This window comes from Pongo pygmaeus, chromosome 2, assembly GCF_028885625.2.
Source record: "Pongo pygmaeus isolate AG05252 chromosome 2, NHGRI_mPonPyg2-v2.0_pri, whole genome shotgun sequence".
In the NCBI taxonomy this organism is placed as follows: Eukaryota; Metazoa; Chordata; class Mammalia; order Primates; family Hominidae; genus Pongo; species Pongo pygmaeus.
The window spans coordinates 120634866-120653099 of record NC_085930.1 but is presented as its reverse complement, the minus strand read 5'-3'; the positions used below and the strand labels follow the sequence as shown (position 1 = coordinate 120653099).

Genomic DNA, 18234 nt, shown 5'->3' with positions numbered 1-18234 from the left:
TGTCTTGTGAGCCTGGGGTGAGCTTTCTGTACATGATGTTGTTCCACATATGGGTTGAGTTGGCATGGTGGGGGGTCCTCTTTCACTCTCTGAAGATGGCCTCCTTTCACTGGGGATCGAAAAGCCCCTCCACCCCTAACCTAGTGATGTCCCCTGAGGACCTGGGTGATAGTACAGTCAATATTGTCAGTACTTTGCTTTGATTGAAGGCTGTAGAGCTGAGTTACCAAAATTTCTATTTCAAAGGAAACCAAACCTTAAAAAAAAAAAGAAAGTGGGCTGGGTCTTCCAAACCTACCATGAAACCCTGGTGTGCAGGCTGCACTCAATGACCTCAACCCAACACCTCCCTGAGTGTGTTTCTTGGAAGAGCCTAGAAGATTCCTGGATTGAGACCCCATTGGTTCAGCCTCAGTCTGGCCCATCTTGAGAAAAACAAACACATTTGTAAGCTTTGTGGGAGCTTCCAGGCCTGCTCTAAGATGCCTTGCTTGTCCTTTGACCCATCAGCATGGAGCTCAGTGGTTGCTGTTTGATTCTGCAGGCTGGTGGGGAGGCCGCCCATCGTGGTGGGGCATCTGTCCAGCCCCATTGCCACTCAGGGCATCAAGCAGGAGGCACCTGCTGGGAAGGGTCTAAAGATACTCCTTGTGGCCACTGCTACTGTTCACACTTGACTTGTGGAGAAGTGAAGGGCTGAGGGGAGGTTTGTGTATACCCATGTATTTAAAAGTGACTGACTGACTGAAATGAGCACATACCGACATATGCAACATACTAATACCTTCCTGATTTTCGAGACTTTCTAATTACTACAACTAACCTGTTGTGCTCACCTCTGGAATTCAGAAAGAGAGCCACTGCAAGCACTGACCACAAGGGCTGCCTTAGGAAGGAAATGTGTGCTTTCAGGAGTTCTTATTAGGGGAATTTTAAGAGCACAAAAATTTTATTGAACCCACCTTAGTGGCAAACAGAAAATGATTTGTTAGATTGTCAGTGGGAAGGGGTTTATTATGACTGCTGGTGGAATAAACAGTGACCAGTTTCTGCCAACATTTATGGAAATAACGTTTCTAAGTTTTAAATGTGAGCTGTAAACCGAAGCTACTTCAGTTAAAAAAAAAAATCAATACTTAAACTGTAGGGAAAAGGTGGATTGGTGCCAGAGAAAACATTATTTAATAGTGTCGGAACATGGAACTGCAACACAGTTTGTAGCAAGGCACTGAGAAAAACCCACAACTAATCCTTCATCGCAGCTGTCTGAACTCTTGATCATCTGCCATCCCCCAAACAGTGACTTCTTTTTTTCTGGTGACTCCAGGCCTGAATGACCTAGTGTGGAGAGTTTAAACTATGTACAAGGGAGGAAAGAGAAAAAGGAAAGGAATCTTAAGTAAGCCTCAGCCAAAGGTTTTATGCATGGGACTTCCTGTGCCTGCCCCCAGGGGCAAGACTGATCCCCATGCCTGTGCCCATGACATCTCCCTGAAAGAAAAGACACCATGACAGCCCAGCTTTGCCTTGACTGACCCACTGCTACCCCAGAAATAAGAATCAAGAGCAGCCATTGTTATCCTTAAGAGTGTTTTCCGTCTAGGGCCGGCTCGTGAACAGCCACATATCCTTGCACCTGACACTGTCCCCACACAAATAGCTGGCTTTTGTTGCTTGCTGAATGAATGAGTGAGTTGGCTCTATATCCCCTTGGAGCTGGCAGGTAAGATATTAGTGCCTCATTTTACAAGACGAGAATAGGAAGGAATTAAGCAATTTGGCCAACAGATACAAGATAGATTCCAGAGTTTCATCTCCCACTTTAGGGTGGCAGCCAGTAGGCCAAACTCCAAAGACCGTTGCTGATGTCTTTTTCTGCCTCCCCTCTTTGGGTTAGTGTGGTATGTACAAGCTCACTCTTGTTGAAAATTAGAAAACAGTTGAAAACAAAAGCTTTTTGTTTTTCTTTTTAAATCACATTAAATGTTTTACATTGCTTATTCTCTATTTTCTATTCTATCCACTGGACAGGGATGTCTTCACCACATTCTAGAAGCTATGTTGTAATGAGCTCTGTTTTCTCAGGTGTGTGAAATTTCTGACATTCATCTAACAAAGTAGAAACTTCAAGCCAGGGACTCCTGGATCTCATGTAGGAGGAATGGTCCTTGCTCGCCATGAGCCAAGAGCTGGCTGAGGTCCTGTCAGGCAGTAGAGCCTCATGCCTCTCCCCAGGAAGATTGTCTTTCAGAGGCGATCTGGAATCCCACTAGGAAAAACATTTGGAATCTGTTTCAAACAGGGACCCAAAGCATCTTCAGGCATGACTGTCAACAGCAACTGTGCTCCATGCATGCCACTAAAGGGCAGGCAGGAGAAAGAAGAGTAGAAGGAGGCAGGTGGAAAGAGTGAGGAACCAGCCAGCACAAAAAGAAGTCCACATTATGGAGAGTTGAAACAGCTGTCTGAAGAAGAGGTGGAGGACATGGAGGTCAGCCCAAGAATTCCAGAGGATATGGTGAAAAAATCTGGACTGAGGAGGAGAGGAGGTGTAGGGAATAAGAGTTGAGTGTTGATGGATGTCTTAGGTCAGGATCCTTTGAAGCAAGGGAAGTGATGGGGTGCTCTCAAGAGAAGGGGTATGAGAGAAGCAGGAAGGAGCTAGTAAGGATGTGTCTTCAGTTGGACACTGGCTTCAGCTTGATCTCATGGGAGCTCTGGAGCATGAATCATATTGGAGTTGGTCCCACCTTGAGGAAAGGAGGCCAGCCTTTTGCATTCCCGTGACAGCTGGTCATTGGTTATAGGCTGCCCTAGCAGAGTATAAGGTGGTCTAACTTCCTGGGTGAGGGAACTCTCAATAGGCCGAGGGCAATTCTCTGCGTTGGAAGGGTACACTTACGTGCTTACGAGCATTTTAACAGCCAACACTCAGGGCAGCTGGAAGATAGGTTCACCTACCTAGCAAAGGGGACCTGGGAGGGGGATCAACAATGTCCACAACATTGGAAGCCTTGGGAGGCATGGATCTGTGGTGGTCATGGATGTGAAAATGGAAGTAAGGCAGATGGGATTGGTGCTGATGGTGTCTGAGCTGGATTTGCTAGTTGCCCTTCCGTATCTCTTCCAACATGCCCCTCCAACATGCCCGGTGTCCCAGAAGCCTGATCTGTTTGGTTCCATTGCCTGGGCTTCTTCACCTTCTGATTTCCAGTTGCCACTGGGACATGCCAACAAGAGATGGCAGGGTGAGACAAGGTCTGGGTCCTTAAAATCTTTGCTTCCTCCAGGCCACAGTTGGACACTGGCTGCATTCTCTTTGAGGCCAGAGCCCTTGTCCTGCAGGGCCTTTCCTATTGCTGAGCTCTTGTTGGGTTCCGTAACAGGTCCCCACCATCCCTTGATGGTTCCCCTAACTCTCCCCACACCTTTGTGAACAGTCCCTTCAGCTAACCCTCTAATTACTCCTTTGAGTGTCCTGTGAGTTAGGAGAAAAGGGATAATCAGTTCTCTCTTAGGCCAGTGCTTCTCAAGCTTTACCATTCATGCCCACCACCTGGGCATCCTGTTAGATGCAGATCCTGATTCAGCAGTCCTAGGCGGGCCTGAGATTCTGTACTTCCAACAAGCTCACAGTGCCTGTGCTGCTGGGGCAGGAGCCACACTTTGAATAGCGAGGTCCTGGGTGTTTCGTTGCAGTGAAGTGAGTGGTCTCTGGTTGGGGCAAGGAAGAGGGAAGTAGGGAGGGAGGAGGGGCAAGAGTGCCACAAACTTCCCTAAAATCCTGCTGCAGGAGGTAACATAGCTGAGAGTTAGGTTTGGAAAGGACAGTCTTAGATCTTAGATATAGCAAGTATTAAGACATTATTTTCAAGATTACTGGAGATTTTTTTTTTGAATGGAGTCTTGCTCTGTCCCCCAGGCTGGAGTGCAGTGGCATGATCTCAGCTCACTGCAACCTCCGCCTCCCGGGTTCAAGCAGTTCTCCTGCCTGAGCCTCCTGGGTAGCTGGTACCACAAGCATGATATCACGCCCGGCTAATTTTTGTATTTTTAGTAGAGAAAAGGTTTCACCATGTTGGCCAGGCTGGTCTCGAACTCCTGACCTCAAGTGATCTGCCTACTTCAGCCTCCCAAAGTGCTGGGATTACCAGTGTGAGCCACTGTGCCCAGCGAGAATTTTTTTTTTTTTTTAAACCATGGTGCAGTAGCCTAGAAATAAAATACATTCAGCAACTGTTGGGGCAATAATTATTTATTTTAAATATCTCAGAAGCTTTGTGTTAACAGAACCCCCTCCCCCAATTTTCATGAGCATTAAACATTCACCATTCTCAAAACATGCATGACATACAATTTAGATTTACAGTGTTTTAATCATTCCCTTTCAACATGCATTTTTAGATTCTAAAACATTAATTTAGAGGATACCACACCAATAAGAACTTAAAAACTGATGTGTTGGGTTTATTTCACAGTCCATGTCTACAAATAAAACATTTATCTGTATTAATAATTTGTAATAAATTTATTAATACACTTGTATTAATATTGCCTATTTATTTGTTGGTATAAATCCAATGTTCTGGGTTATTCCACAATAATAGTTGCTAACACAGTCCCAATGCTGAGACAGAAGTTATTTTATATAGTTAAAAATAGAAAAGTTATCTTGCAGTAGATTAGGATCTAATTTATAAATATATACAGTCTCTGGCTTTTATTCTATTATGTTTTGCTTTGGCTACATGCAGAAAGCATTTTATTCCTATTGTTCTTGACGTCGTCTGATGCATAGGTATTCTAGTTGGTACCTTCAGGCTTTATTTTACCCAACTATGGGGACTAAGATCTTTGATTATGCTGCCTCTCTTTACAGCTACTTCGCCTATTACTTTTCCAAAGCTTGCTGAAAAGAGGTGGCAGGGTAGAAAACATGTTGCGAATTTTCTTTTTCCTTAGGTAAAACACCACCAACGATTTTTCAATCATAAAAAAGATCAGGATTTCCCTCTACCACACAAAAACACTTAGACTGCTATGGTGTCTCAAAATAAATGTGTTGCATTCATCACCTTTTACCACTGATAACTATTTCCAAGAAGGTGATTCATATTAGAAAAATATAACATGTTTCATTTCTGTGCCAACATACAGGAGACTATTGCAGGTGGCATTTAGGCAGCTTCAAATCCACCTCAGCTGCACACAGCCATGCCTGACTTCCACACAACACACACCACATACTCATCTTCTGTGCCTTTAGGGCTTCAGCTGGCCTCGAAGTTCACATTTGAGGTTATTATAAACCAACAGGCTCTCAAACTTGAGTGCACATCAAAATCACCTGGAGGGCTTGTTAAAAACAGAGAACTGGGCCCTACTCCCAGGGTTCCTGTTTCCTGAGTCCAGGGTGGGACTAGAGAATTTGCATCTCCAACAAATTCCCAGGTGACGCTGATGCTACTGGTCTGAGGACCACACTTTGAGAACCACTGCCATAAACCATCCTCACTGAGCCACCCCAAGATGATTTAGATGCTATGAAATGGGTTACCCAACAGACAGGATGGATTCTGTTTCCACAGAGCTCCCAGTTTCCACACTAGAGAACAGATCAGCACAGATCATTTCATATTCTTTCAGATTCTTCTGTTTCTCCATCAAGTATGTGCCCATACTTGATATCCTGGTGTTCGGCCCTCTGAAAACATTTCTTTTTTTTTCTCCTGTGTCATTCTCTCTTACTGGAGTTCAGAGAAATGGTTAATCCTGAGAGAGGAAACCAAGGACTGAGTTTTGTTAGTCCTGGCAAAAATTCCAAGACATTCCTAGGCACAGACTGGTCAAGGACAACTAGGCCACTGCTTCTGAGAGGAAATGGTACTTACTGGTACAAAGCTAACTTTGTTTTTAAAAAATAATGGCAAATCCTTAACCATGAAAGATTGAAAATAAAATAAATAAATGACAGGCTGTCCCACAGAATGGACGGAACAGAGGGGGACGTGTGTTTCTTCACTCCTCACTTCCCCCAACAAAATGTCAGTCTTAAATTCTCTCTAATTTCAAGACACAATGAAAAAAGAAACCTCAAAGCTTCTAGACTGTGTCCTGGCTCTTGGTTCATCTGCCCTCAGCAACATCACAACATTAAAAGGAAACAACCCATTATTCTTACATATTCCTCTCCCAATAATTCAATATCCATGTCCTAAATAATACTGCTCTCATACACTTGGTTTATCATGACTATTTATAAAATTTCAGGGCATGAAGCTGGTGATTTTCTTTCTTCAAAAAGGTAATATTGTGATGTGGCTCACACCTGGAATCCTAGCACTTTGGGAGGCTAAGGAGGGCAGATCACTTGAGGTCAGGAGTTCTTGACCAGCCTGGCCAACATGGTGAAACTCCACCTCTACTAAAAATATAAAAAAATTAGCTGGGCATGGTGGTGCATGCCTGTAATCCCACCTACTTGGGAGGCTGAGGCAGGAGAATTGCTTGAACTTGGGAGGCAGAGGTTGCAGTGAGCTCAGATCGCGACACTGCACTCCAGCCTGGGCAACAGCATGAGACTCTGGTCTCAAAAAAAAAAAAAAAAAAAAAAAGATAATACTGTGATGAAGGAAGAGGTGATTTTTGACCTCACACTGGAAACAGGGCCCAAGCACAGGTCTGGGATTAGCGTAGTCAATTCCAGAGCAGATGGTGGAGGAGACATTGATGTGAGTGATGATGCCACCAAAGCCTCCCTGCCCTCCCAGGTGCTTCAGAGACATTTCTTAGCCTATAAAACAAAGGGCTGAAGAAAAAATGATGAGCCCCAGTCCACCTGCATCATGCTCTAGTGAATTATCAGTGTGATGTGTCACAGTTATTTTCCTCCCAAGTGGCTTTGGAAGAACCCACTCCAAAGGTGCCTAGACCTTCTCCATCTCGATCTGCTGGTGGTAGTGCCGAGCCTGCCGCTGGCCAACATTCAGCTTGTACACAGAGCTCTTGTGCTGGCACTTGCGGTAGCCCCACACCATCCCCACACCTGCCAGGAGCAGCAGTAGGCACAGGACGGTGACAATGGTGGCAATCACAGGGCCTCTGCTGAGGCCAGGACATCCGTTCCCCACACATGACTCCAAGGTGGGATGAAGCTCCTCACTTGCACCCGGCCCGGGGCCTTCCTGTCCAAAGAAGTCTTCGGACAGCAGGTATGGGAAGCTATCCTGGATCTCAGGAACAGTGGTTTCTACTGGAGGCTGGGTGGTCGCCACGATCATTGAGGGGATGTGGTTAGGTGTCTGCTTGATAGTGGTCACTGTTAATATCTCCAGGGTGGAGCTGGTGAGCTCATAGGGCAGGGTGGCCATGGGAGACTCCTCTGTGGTGAATCTCCAGGGTAGAGTTGACTGGTACTTGGTCAAGTCACCATCCCCAATGCCCTCAGTCTCGGAAGCATTCACGGGTCTGAGTGGCAAAGCTTCCACGTCTAGCATTTGAGATGGAAGAACTGAACTATGGGTCATGCCCTCGCTTGGTGTGAGGGTGCTACTCTTGGGCTTCTTAACTTCCACAAGAATGGGCTGATCAGGAGTAACTAGGACGTTTTCATCCAGTCCTACTGACCCATCCCCTCTGTCCCCATCTTCTTCCTCTTCTGCCTCTGTCTTCCTCCAAGCCCCATCTGTCACAGGGTAGCCATCTAACCAGGACTCATCACTGCTGCTCACCACTGGATCTCCTGCCTTGCTGTCATTCTTGCCCACAGATGGCCCCGAGGGACCATCAGTGTTGCCGTAGATCACCTTGGTTTCAGGTTCACCTGGGACCAATTTTACACCACTGTGGTTGTCTCCAGCAGAAAACTGCTTTTTGGTGTCATCATCCACCTCCTTTTCCAACCTGGGCTTGTGGAAAGCCTCAGCAGGAAACCAGAACAAGTGCTTCTGGAGCAGCTGCGATCCTGGTGAATCTGCGGGGACACTGCTCCCAGCACCAGGCAAGCCTGTGGTTGGCACAAAGGCTTTATCCCAGGCTATGTTTTCTCTCCCCACAGAAATGGAGACCAGACGGTCCTGTTTTGGAGCCTCCTCAGAGGAGTCTCCCTGACCCCTGTCCTCGTTTGCCTCTGTCCGGGAATCCTCCATGAGCTCTCTGAATGAAACAGATCTGTCATCAGGGAAGTTATCTTCATAGTCAATGTGTGCCTCAGCCTCATCTGGAAGGAAAGAGGGAAAAACCTCATTAGCTCCAAAGGCACAGAGCCAGTATAGAACATAAGAAAAGGAAATTAAAAGCGTAAAGGCTGGGACAGAATAAATAATGCTATTATTCACAGATGATATGACTGTGTATCACAGATAAACCCAAATAATCTACATATGAATATTACAAGTAACTAAAATTAACATCTGAGCTTAGGCCGGGCATGGTGGCTCACACTTGTAATCCCAGCACTTTGGGAGGCCCAGGCAGGTGGATCACTTGAAGCCAGGAGTTCGAGACCAGCCTGGCCAACATGGCGAATGCCCATCTCTAATAAAATACAAAAAAATAGCCAGGCATGGTGGCATATGCCTGTAATCCCAGCTACTCAGGAGGATGAGACATGAGAATCGCTTGAACCCGGAAGGCGGAGACTGCAGTGAGCCAAGATCGTACCAATGCACTCCAGCCTGGGTGACAGAGTGAGACTCAAAAACAACAACAACAACAAAAACAACAACTCAAAAACAACAACAACAAAAAACATGTGAGTTTATTAGGGATACTAGGTCTACAGTAAATATAAACATCAATTGTATTTCTAAATATTGTCAATAAACAGAAAATTAAAATTTAAAAGGATACTATTTACAATAACATTAAAAAAACCAAACACATAGGAATAAATCTAACAAAAGATGTTCAAGACTTCTACATGGAATGATATAAGACATTGCTAAGCAAAATTAAAGAAGACTTAAATGAATGGAGGAAAAGACCATGATCATGTAGTAGAAGGCTCAAGATTGTTAAGTTGGCAATTCTGTCCAAATTGATCTATACAGATCTAATACAATTCCAGTAAAAATCTCAGACATTAACTGAATGTTAAAGTTTATGGAAATGCAATGGATGGAAGTTTATGGAAATCCAAGGATAGACAAGGCGATATTGAAAAAGAAAAAAGCTGGAAGACATATGCAAAACATTTCAAGATTTACTATAAAACTGAATCACCTTTTAAGGCTGTGGTATTGGCACAAGGACAAATCACTGGATTACATTAAAATTAAGATCTTCTGTTCATTAAAAGCTACCACAAAGAGAGTTAAAATGCAAGGCAGAGTTAGAGAAGATATCTGCAACACATATAACCTTCAAAGGGCTCGTATCCAGAATTTAAAAAGGACTCCCACAAATCTATACTAAGTAGATAGACAAACCATAGAAAAATTGGCAAGATACTTGACTTGGCACATCACCAGAAAGATATCAGATTAGTCATTAAACATGTGGAAAGATTCTCAACCTCACTAGTAAGAGAGAAATGTTAATTATAGTCATAATGAGATACCATTGCATAGCACCAGAATGGCTAAAATTAAACAGACTGACAATATCAAATGTTAACTAGGATATAGAGCACTGTTAGTGGGAGTGTGAACTGGAACAACCACGATGGAAAACTGGGCATCTCTACTAAAATTGAACATATGGATGCTCCATGACACAGCAATTCCATTCCTAAATATACACTTAACAGTAATGTGTGCATATGGGCACCGAAAGACACACCTAAGAATGTTCATAACAGTAAAAAACTGGAAGCAATTCAAATGTCCATTAACTGGTACATCAGTTATGGTATACTCAAACAATGCAAATCTGTACATCAATAAACATGAACCAACCACTGCTTCCCACAACAAAATAGATGAATTGCATGGCCACAATGTTGAGCCAGGCACAAAAGTACACACTCTGTGTTGATTCTATTTATATAAAGTTTAAAAACAGGCAGAATTAATTTATGGATGTTGGAACTCAGGATGGTGGTTACACTTGGGTAGGGGAGAAGAGGTGATGACTGGGTCTGGTACAAACAGGACTTTCAGGGTGCTGGCAATATTCGATTTCTTCACCTGTGTCAAGGCCTAAATATCTGTGTTTACTCTTGATAATTCATTGGTTTGTTGCCTTATGATTTGTATGTATTTTATAACTAAGTTCAAAAATCCATCTTTTTTTTTTTTTTTTTTTGAGACAGAGTCTCACTCTGTATCCTAGGCTGGGGTGCAATGGTGCAATCTAGGCTCACTGCAACCTCCGCCTCCTGGGTTCAAGCGATTCTCCTGCCTCAGCCTCCTGAGTAGCTGGGATTACAGGTGCACACCACCACGCCCAGCTAATTTTTGTATTTTCAGTAGAGACAGCGTTTCACCATGTTGGCCAGCCTGGTCTCAAATTCCTGACCTTGTGATCCGCCCATCTCGGCCTCCCAAAGTGCTGGGATTACAGGCATGAGTCACCACGCCCAGCCCCCAAATGCATCTTTTAAAACACTGATTTGCTCTTTGTAAAACTTCCAAGTCATGAGATGATGCTGTAAAGTATTCCGAATTCAACTGAATAAGAAGCAATAGAGCCCCACAACTAGGAGACCAGAACGTAAGGACAGCCCGACGAGAGAGGAATCAACCGGTCAGGAAAGCTCAAGAAGCTGGTGTCCTCAGAAGACAGCAGCAGCCCTTTGAGCTTCCCCTCTCTCAATGGTCTTTGAAAGCCAAGTCCTATTGGAGGATACACTTAAATTATTAAAACAGACTGCTTCTCCCACTTAACTTTCAACTTCAGAAGAACAAAATGCACAGAGCTCCAGAGCCAAGGTCTAGATGGAATGCTGAGGTGTCATGTGGTGCATTCCTGGGCTCTGAAACTAGATTAGTGGGTATCTGGCTTATTTTTAAAGGCTGTTAGAGAATAAGACTCTGTATCTTGCTTATTTAATGACAGAGTTATAAATAAAAGTTAACAATCTTTTCTGATCTGCTCCTGACATGTAAGCCCATTCACTTTACATGTGTCCTTAGCCAGAAAAGGGAAACAGTGGATGAAGAGCAAACATCACTGACAAATATCAAATGCATGTGTGTTTTATGCTTAGAAAAGGACAGCCCAATCACACCCCACTGTGTCCTGTTCACAAAACCTCACACAAAAAACACATCAGATGGCTGGACCATTCTTATGAGCCCTGTAGAATTCACATACAGGCTCCCAGGGCTCAGTCAGGCCCTTCACATTCCCTGTTATATCCTCATTTCAAATCCTGCACTGACCCACTCCTTCATTCAACAGACCTCACTGAGTGCTGACTATGTGCTAGAGCTTGGGATCACTGGTGAAAAGGATAAATACTCCCTCCCCCTTGAAGCATATGGGACAGAATCTCATGGTCTTGCATCCTACAGGGTTGAACTTCAAAGACTTTGTGTGCATAAATTTTCACCCAACATTCTGAATGAGCGTTAGGTTTTGCATTGAAGTACTGTCCTTCCTTCAAAAAACAACAAAATGAGATGAATGCCACTATGACAGAACTTTTCGCTACCATTTACCCAAAACATACAGACAAGTCACACTGAGATTTAAGAAGGTCATGACTTATATCTTTGACCTCAGGATAAGGTGGTTAGATTGCTTATGCACATGTGTGTACTTACTGGCTGTGAAAGACAGATTGCAATAATGGCCACAAATCTCCACTTTTCCCTGCATCAAGTCCTTTTGCAATGTGACTTTGCACCTCTTCCTATGAAAAGATGGGGCCCATTTTTCCATCTCTAGAATCTGGGCTGACCTTGTCCCTTGTTTTGACCTACTGAATGCAATGAAAGTGTTGCATGCATTTGCTCTCTGCCTTGGAGCCCTGCCAGCTGCCATGTGAACAAATCTGGATGCTGAAGGATAAAAGACCCCATGAAGGAGAGGTAAACGTCCCAACTGAGGCCACCCTAGATTAGCCAGCTATGGCTGACCACATTCACCTGAGTGAGCCCAGCCCAAACTGCTGACTCAAAGAACTGGAGCAGAATAAATTATTGTTGTTTCATGCCACTAAGCTTTTTGGGGATGGTCTATTATGCAGAAAAAGCTAACTAACACACTAGCAATGAGCTGCTTGGGGGGCAGGGCCCAAGGCATTGTGTCCCTAAAGTAGAACAGTGCTTATCTACTATAGGTATTCTTATAGGTATTCTTGAGTGAGTGAAAGAGTAAATGGTTCTGGAAGGAAAATGAGGAAAAGTCTGCAACAGCTCAGATCCCAAGCTTCTCTTCATCCTTACCTTAAAACTGTTCAGCACTGAGATCAGTTTCCAGGAGCACAGTCTCCCAAAACACAAGAGGACTATAGGCCCACTTCTAAATTACATGGAATGAATTACTTGTATCCATAGTCTCTCATAACACCCCGAAGACCCTCTGAAAAGACACCATTGTTGAAGGACCAATTGAATACAAACACACACAGGTGTGCACCACATACGTGCACACAACACACACCCTCACATACTGGTGAGCAAATTGCTGCCACAGCCTGGCTGGTGAGAGCATCTCTTCTCATCCCAGCCTCTCCTTGGTGCCCACATCCCTATCAATTTCAAAGGGTAGCCTAGTAGAACTCCCTCCCCACTGCTAGTCGATTTCAAGCAGAATGGTGACCCCGCTCCATCAAAGTTTGCTCCTAATGCAAAGAAACTTGGCATTCCTCATGTCTGACCGGTCATTTTTGCCCCAAATCTGCCCCAACCAATTTGTTTTTAATTAAAGAAAAGAATATATTCTGCGGTACTGCAGAAGAAATTATCTTTGTGAAACAATATACATTTGCCAGTTGTCTCCTAGAGGTTCTGCTGTTGAGGATGAATATCCCTGTTCTCAGCCAGAACCCGGCCCCCTTTCATGAGGCGGTAAGGTAGGAAGCAGTAACTCTCCAAGATCATTTTTCCTCAAGAAGCTTCCACCCACTCGAAAGCATAGGCCATCACTTCATGCACCAGCTGTAACTTAAGGCCTCTTTCCACATGTCATTTTACTAGGGAATATTTTTTGTTGCCTCATTGCAGCCCCAAGACATCGAACCGTGAAGAACCCCAGATTCTATTTTATTCCATGGTATTTTTGTCATTTCCGGTTCTCGCTTGCACGAATCCTGACAGTGCATTCATTTTCTTTCAGGTCATCAACTATAGCTCACTGACTGTTGGGAGTAAACAAGCTGTTTGTGCTGAACTCAGTCAGCATGATGAAAGGGACCAACATTTGCACAGAGCTTTGCCAAAGGCAGTCCTAGGTGATGGGAAAGCCGGCAGGCTGTCGGTGTCAAGGTGGGTGGTGAGTCTAAGTGCTTCCTCACTGTCCTCATGGACCGCCATCTTGTCACCTCTGCAGATGCCAAGACTGATACTGTCCATGGGAAAGCAGAATTCTACCCAAATAACCAACAGCTAAAAAGAAGTGTGACTGTAGGGATACTCAAAATCTTCCAGCACCTCAGAGTATCTGTGGCCCTGACAAGTCTCGCTGTAACCTCTGCTCCAGCTTCTTCCCTGTCTCTTCTGCCCACACCCTGTATTTCACTTCCATCTGCCCTAGTGCTCCCTGCCTTTTTGTTCTTGCTTCTGACTGCCCATCCCTCTGCTCTTCTTTCTCCTTCTTCTACCTCATCACTTATTCCAGACCACTTGAATATGTACTGGAGATACAGGCCAAAATTGCCTTATGAGCAGGGTGCATTACAGGCTATACTTGAAAATATATGTGTTCCAGTTGAAACTGTATCATATATTTTTCCCTCCCCTGTACCTACCAAAATGGGGAAACATCACCAAACACACACATACACACACACACACAAACACAAACATAAAACTAGGCTTACTGAATGTGAATTTCTAAAAATGAGGAAACTACACTAAACATCAGCAAAAACATTTTACCAATAGCAACCTCACAAAAAGGGAATAATATATTGCAACGAATTTCATAAACTAGTTACCAAGAGGAGAAACAGAGGGTTCTAAAGAAGATTGGACAAGTGTGACCTGGCTTAGCTCCTAACCCACCCTTACCCTTCAGAAATGGTCCTGGGAGTCAGCAAATCCTAGAGAGAAGCAAAGTGGATGGAGAGAACCAGACCAGTAACCAGGAGGGCTGCTTCTTCCTGACAGAATCCGAAATGCCAAGACTTCACCTTGTGCAAGGGAAGGAAACTTTGATATAGAACATTTAAAACATTTCTGAGGAAAAAGCAGAACCCAGATTTTAAAAAATTGCTTTATGTTTTGTAGAGACAGCATCTCACTATGTTGCCCAGGCTCGTCTTGAACTTCTGGTCTCAAGCAATCCTCCCACCTCAGTCTCCCACAGTGCTGAGATTACAGCAACTCAGTGCCCAGTCACCATGCCCGGTCACGCCCAGATATATTAAAAACAAACAAATAAACAAATGAGTAAAATATCTGAGGCAGGGGGATCATTTGAGGCCAGGAGTGAGACCAGCCTCAGCAACAAAGTGAGACTTCATCTCTTAAAAAAAAAATAACTGGGTGTGGTGGCATACACCTGTAGTCCTAGCTACTCGGCAGGCTGAGGCAGGAGGATCACTTGAGCCCAGGAGATTGAGGCTTCAGTGGGCCATGACGTGCCACTGCACTCCAGCCTGGGCAACATACTACTTCAGCTGACTTGTCCCCTTACAGCCACCATTCCCTCTTCTGGACTAAAGGACTGTTTCACAATACAAAACTTAATAAGAAAGTGAGTGCAATAAAACAAAGCTCAAAGGTAATGTGTAAAATAACAGAATGTTATGAAAAGGGTGGTTATGAACTTCAGGCATCAAATTCAGGACCAATGTAGCATCATGACAGAACTAAAAAATCAGTTAGAAACTTCAAAGAACAGAGCAGACTGAGAATTTTATAAAACAGAAAAAAAAGACAGAAGACACATATTCAAGAATCACTACAAACCTCAAGCAGAATAAATTCGCATAAATTGCCTATAGCCATACCAAATTAAAACTGCTAAAAACCAAAGACAGAAGAACGTAAAAGCAACCTGTGAAAGCAAATATATAATGTTTGATAAAGCAACAATAAGATTGAGAGGTGACTTTTCAAAAGAAACAATAAAAGCCGGAAGACAATGTGATAAAATATTCAAAATGTTAGAAGAAAAGAACTGCCAATATGGAATTTCTTACTCTATGAAAATGTCATAGACGGAAGCTCAGAGATGCAGGAAGGAAAGAACAATGAAATAGTAAATACGGAGGCAGAGCCAAGTGAATGTTGACTGCATAAAACAATATATACACACACACATAATATTCATTCAAAACATTTGACAATAGCATAGAAGCTGGGAGGAGGTAAATGGAGTCAAAGTGTTTGATGGCTTTAAATTAGCCAAGAAATGGTGTAACTATTAATTAATATTAAACTTCTATATGTCAAGGGTGCCTGTTATAATTTCTAGAGTAACCACTAAAAGGAGAGTAAAAGACTATTAGAAGGTAATAGAAGGGGTAAACATAATAAGTAAAAAATGCTTAATTGCCTCAAAAGAAGGCAGGAAAGCAGAGAAAAAGGAACAAAGGACAAATAGGAAAGAGAGAAAACAAAAACGACAGTAATTTTAAACCCAAATCTACTGACGGTTAAATGTAAAATGGATTAACGCTACTATTAAAAGACAAAAGTTGTCAGCTTGTATAAAGAAATAGAACCCATGTACCTGGTATTTATAAGAGACACACTTTAAATATAAGTACACGGATGAGTTGAAAGTAAAAGAATTTAAAAAAGTCATGAAGAGGCTAACCAGCAAAAAGACTTTAAGGCAAAAAATATTTAGTAGAGATAAAGAAGGCTCTTTCATAAAGATAAATGTTTCAATTCACCTGGAAGATATTAAATTATAAAATTGTATGTACTTAATAATATAGCCTCAAAATATAGGAATCTAACAGACATGAACTAAAAGAAGACACTGATAAATCCATGATCATAGTGAGATATTTTAAACATCTCTATCATTAATAATTATAACAAATAGAAAAAAGGTAAGAATATAGATTTGAACAACACATTTAATAAATATGACTTCTTTGAAATACGTAGAAATCCAACAACTATAGAATAAATGTTCTTTTCAAGTGCACAGAGAATAATTTTTACAAAATTGACCATAAAAGAAGTATCAACAAACTTTAAAGGACTGAATCATACATACATTTTCTGGTCATAGTGAGATTAACTTAGACAAAAAATTACTTAAAAATTCCCCTATGTATAGAAATTAAACAAAACATGTCTAAATAACTCATGGGTCAAGGGAGAAATTACAGTGGAAATCAGAAAACATTCTAACTGAATCAGAATGGAAGTATGACATATCAAAACTTGTGGGAAACAGCAAAAGCTGAGCTCGGGGGAAGTTATACCTTTAAATATCTATGTGAAAAAAGAAGAAAGGCTGAAAAATCACATTGATTTCCAGAAGCTGGGTAAAGAAAATTAAGTTAAACACAAAGAAATAGAAGAAGGAGATTTTTAAAGAGCAGAAATAAATAAAAAACAAACACACAATAGAGAAAATCAACATAGTCAGAAGTTAATTCTTTGAAAAGACTAGTAACATTGATAAACTCCTAGCAAGACTAATTAAGAAGAATTTAGAGAAGATGCAAATGAAAAAAATTAGGAATAAAAAAGGCATCATCACAGATGTTTCAGGTATTAGAAAAGACAACAGCAGGACTTCATGATAAAAATTTATATCCAGGAAGCTGGCCGGGCACGGTGGCTTGTGCCTGCAATCCCAGAACTTTGGGAGGCTGGGGCGGGTGGATCACCTGAGGTCAGGAGTTTGAGATCAGCCTGGCCAACATGGTGAAACCCTAACTCAACTAAAAATACAAAATTAGCAGGGCGTGGTGGTACATGCCTGTAATCTGAACCTGGGAGGCAGAGGCTGCGGTGAGCTGAGATGGTGCCATTGCACTCCAGCCTGGACAACGAGAGCAAAACTCCATCTCAAAAAAAAAAAAAAAAAAAAATTATGTCCAGGAAACTAAAAATTCTGATGAAATAGAAAAATTTCTAGAGAAATACAACTTACCAAAAGTGACACAAGAGGAAATAGAAAATTTTTATATACTATTAACAAAACTGAATCTCTCCAACACACACAAAACTCTAGGTGCAGGTGGCTTCACCAGTGAATTCCATCAAATGTTTAGGAGGATAATTCCAATCTTATACAAACTCTTCCAGACAACAGAGGAAGAGGAAATACTTCCCAATTTATTTTATATATACAGTGTCACCTTGGTACCAAAACCTGGCAAGGACATGATAAAAAGGAAATATTGCAGACCAATCTCACTGAACATAGATGCAGAAGTCCCATATAAAATGTTGGCAAACTGAATCCAGCAATAAGTTAATGTCGGTAAGCTGGGTTAAGCTTTAATATATTAAGTATATATTAAAAGTTAATATATTAAAAGAATAATACATTATACCTAGTTAGATTTATCCCAGGAATTCATCATTGGTTTAATATTTGAAAAAAAGGAGTTTTAGAAAAGCATCTGACAAAGTTGACAAGACAAAAACCCTTAGAAATTAGGAATATGAGGAAACTTCCTTAACCTGATTTTTAAAATACACCTTTTTGTTTCTTTTAAAAATATAGGCTGGGCCAGGCGCGGTGGCTCATGCTTATAATCCCAGCACTTTGGGAGGCCAAGGTGAGTGGATCATTTGAGGTCAGGAGTTCTAGAGCAGCCTGCCAACACAGTGAAACCGTGTCTCTACTAAAAAAATACAAAAAATGGCCGGGTGCGGTGGCTCACACCTGTAATCCCAGCACTTTGGGAGGCCGAAGTGGGTGGATCACGAGGTCAGGAGATCGAGACCATCCTGGCTAACACGGTGAAACCCCATCTGTACTAAACAAAATACAAAAAATTAGCCAGGCATGGTGGTGGGCACCTGTAGTCCCAGCTACTCGGGAGGCTGAGGCAGGAGAATGGCGTGAACCCGGGAGGCGGAGCTTGCAGTGAGCCGAGATCGCATCACTGCACTCCAGCTTGGGCGACAGAGCGAGGCTCCGTCTCAAAAAAAAAACTACAAGAAAAAAAACAAAAAATTACCCGGGTGTGGTTGCACCTGCCTG

The 18234-nt window shown here is 42.6% G+C and overlaps 1 protein-coding gene across 2 annotated transcripts in view; it reads right to left on the bottom strand.

The window, feature by feature from the left end:
• Positions 1-4237: 4237 nt before the first annotated feature.
• SUSD5 (sushi domain containing 5) overlaps positions 4238-18234 on the bottom strand; it is a 73153-nt gene continuing 59156 nt past the window's right edge. For both annotated transcript variants that reach the window (XM_054483785.2, XM_054483786.2), the window contains one exon: positions 4238-8218. In XM_054483785.2, the coding sequence (XP_054339760.1) occupies positions 6927-8218 (1292 nt within the window). In that variant the 3' untranslated portion in view covers positions 4238-6926. The remainder of the gene's footprint in view (positions 8219-18234) is intronic.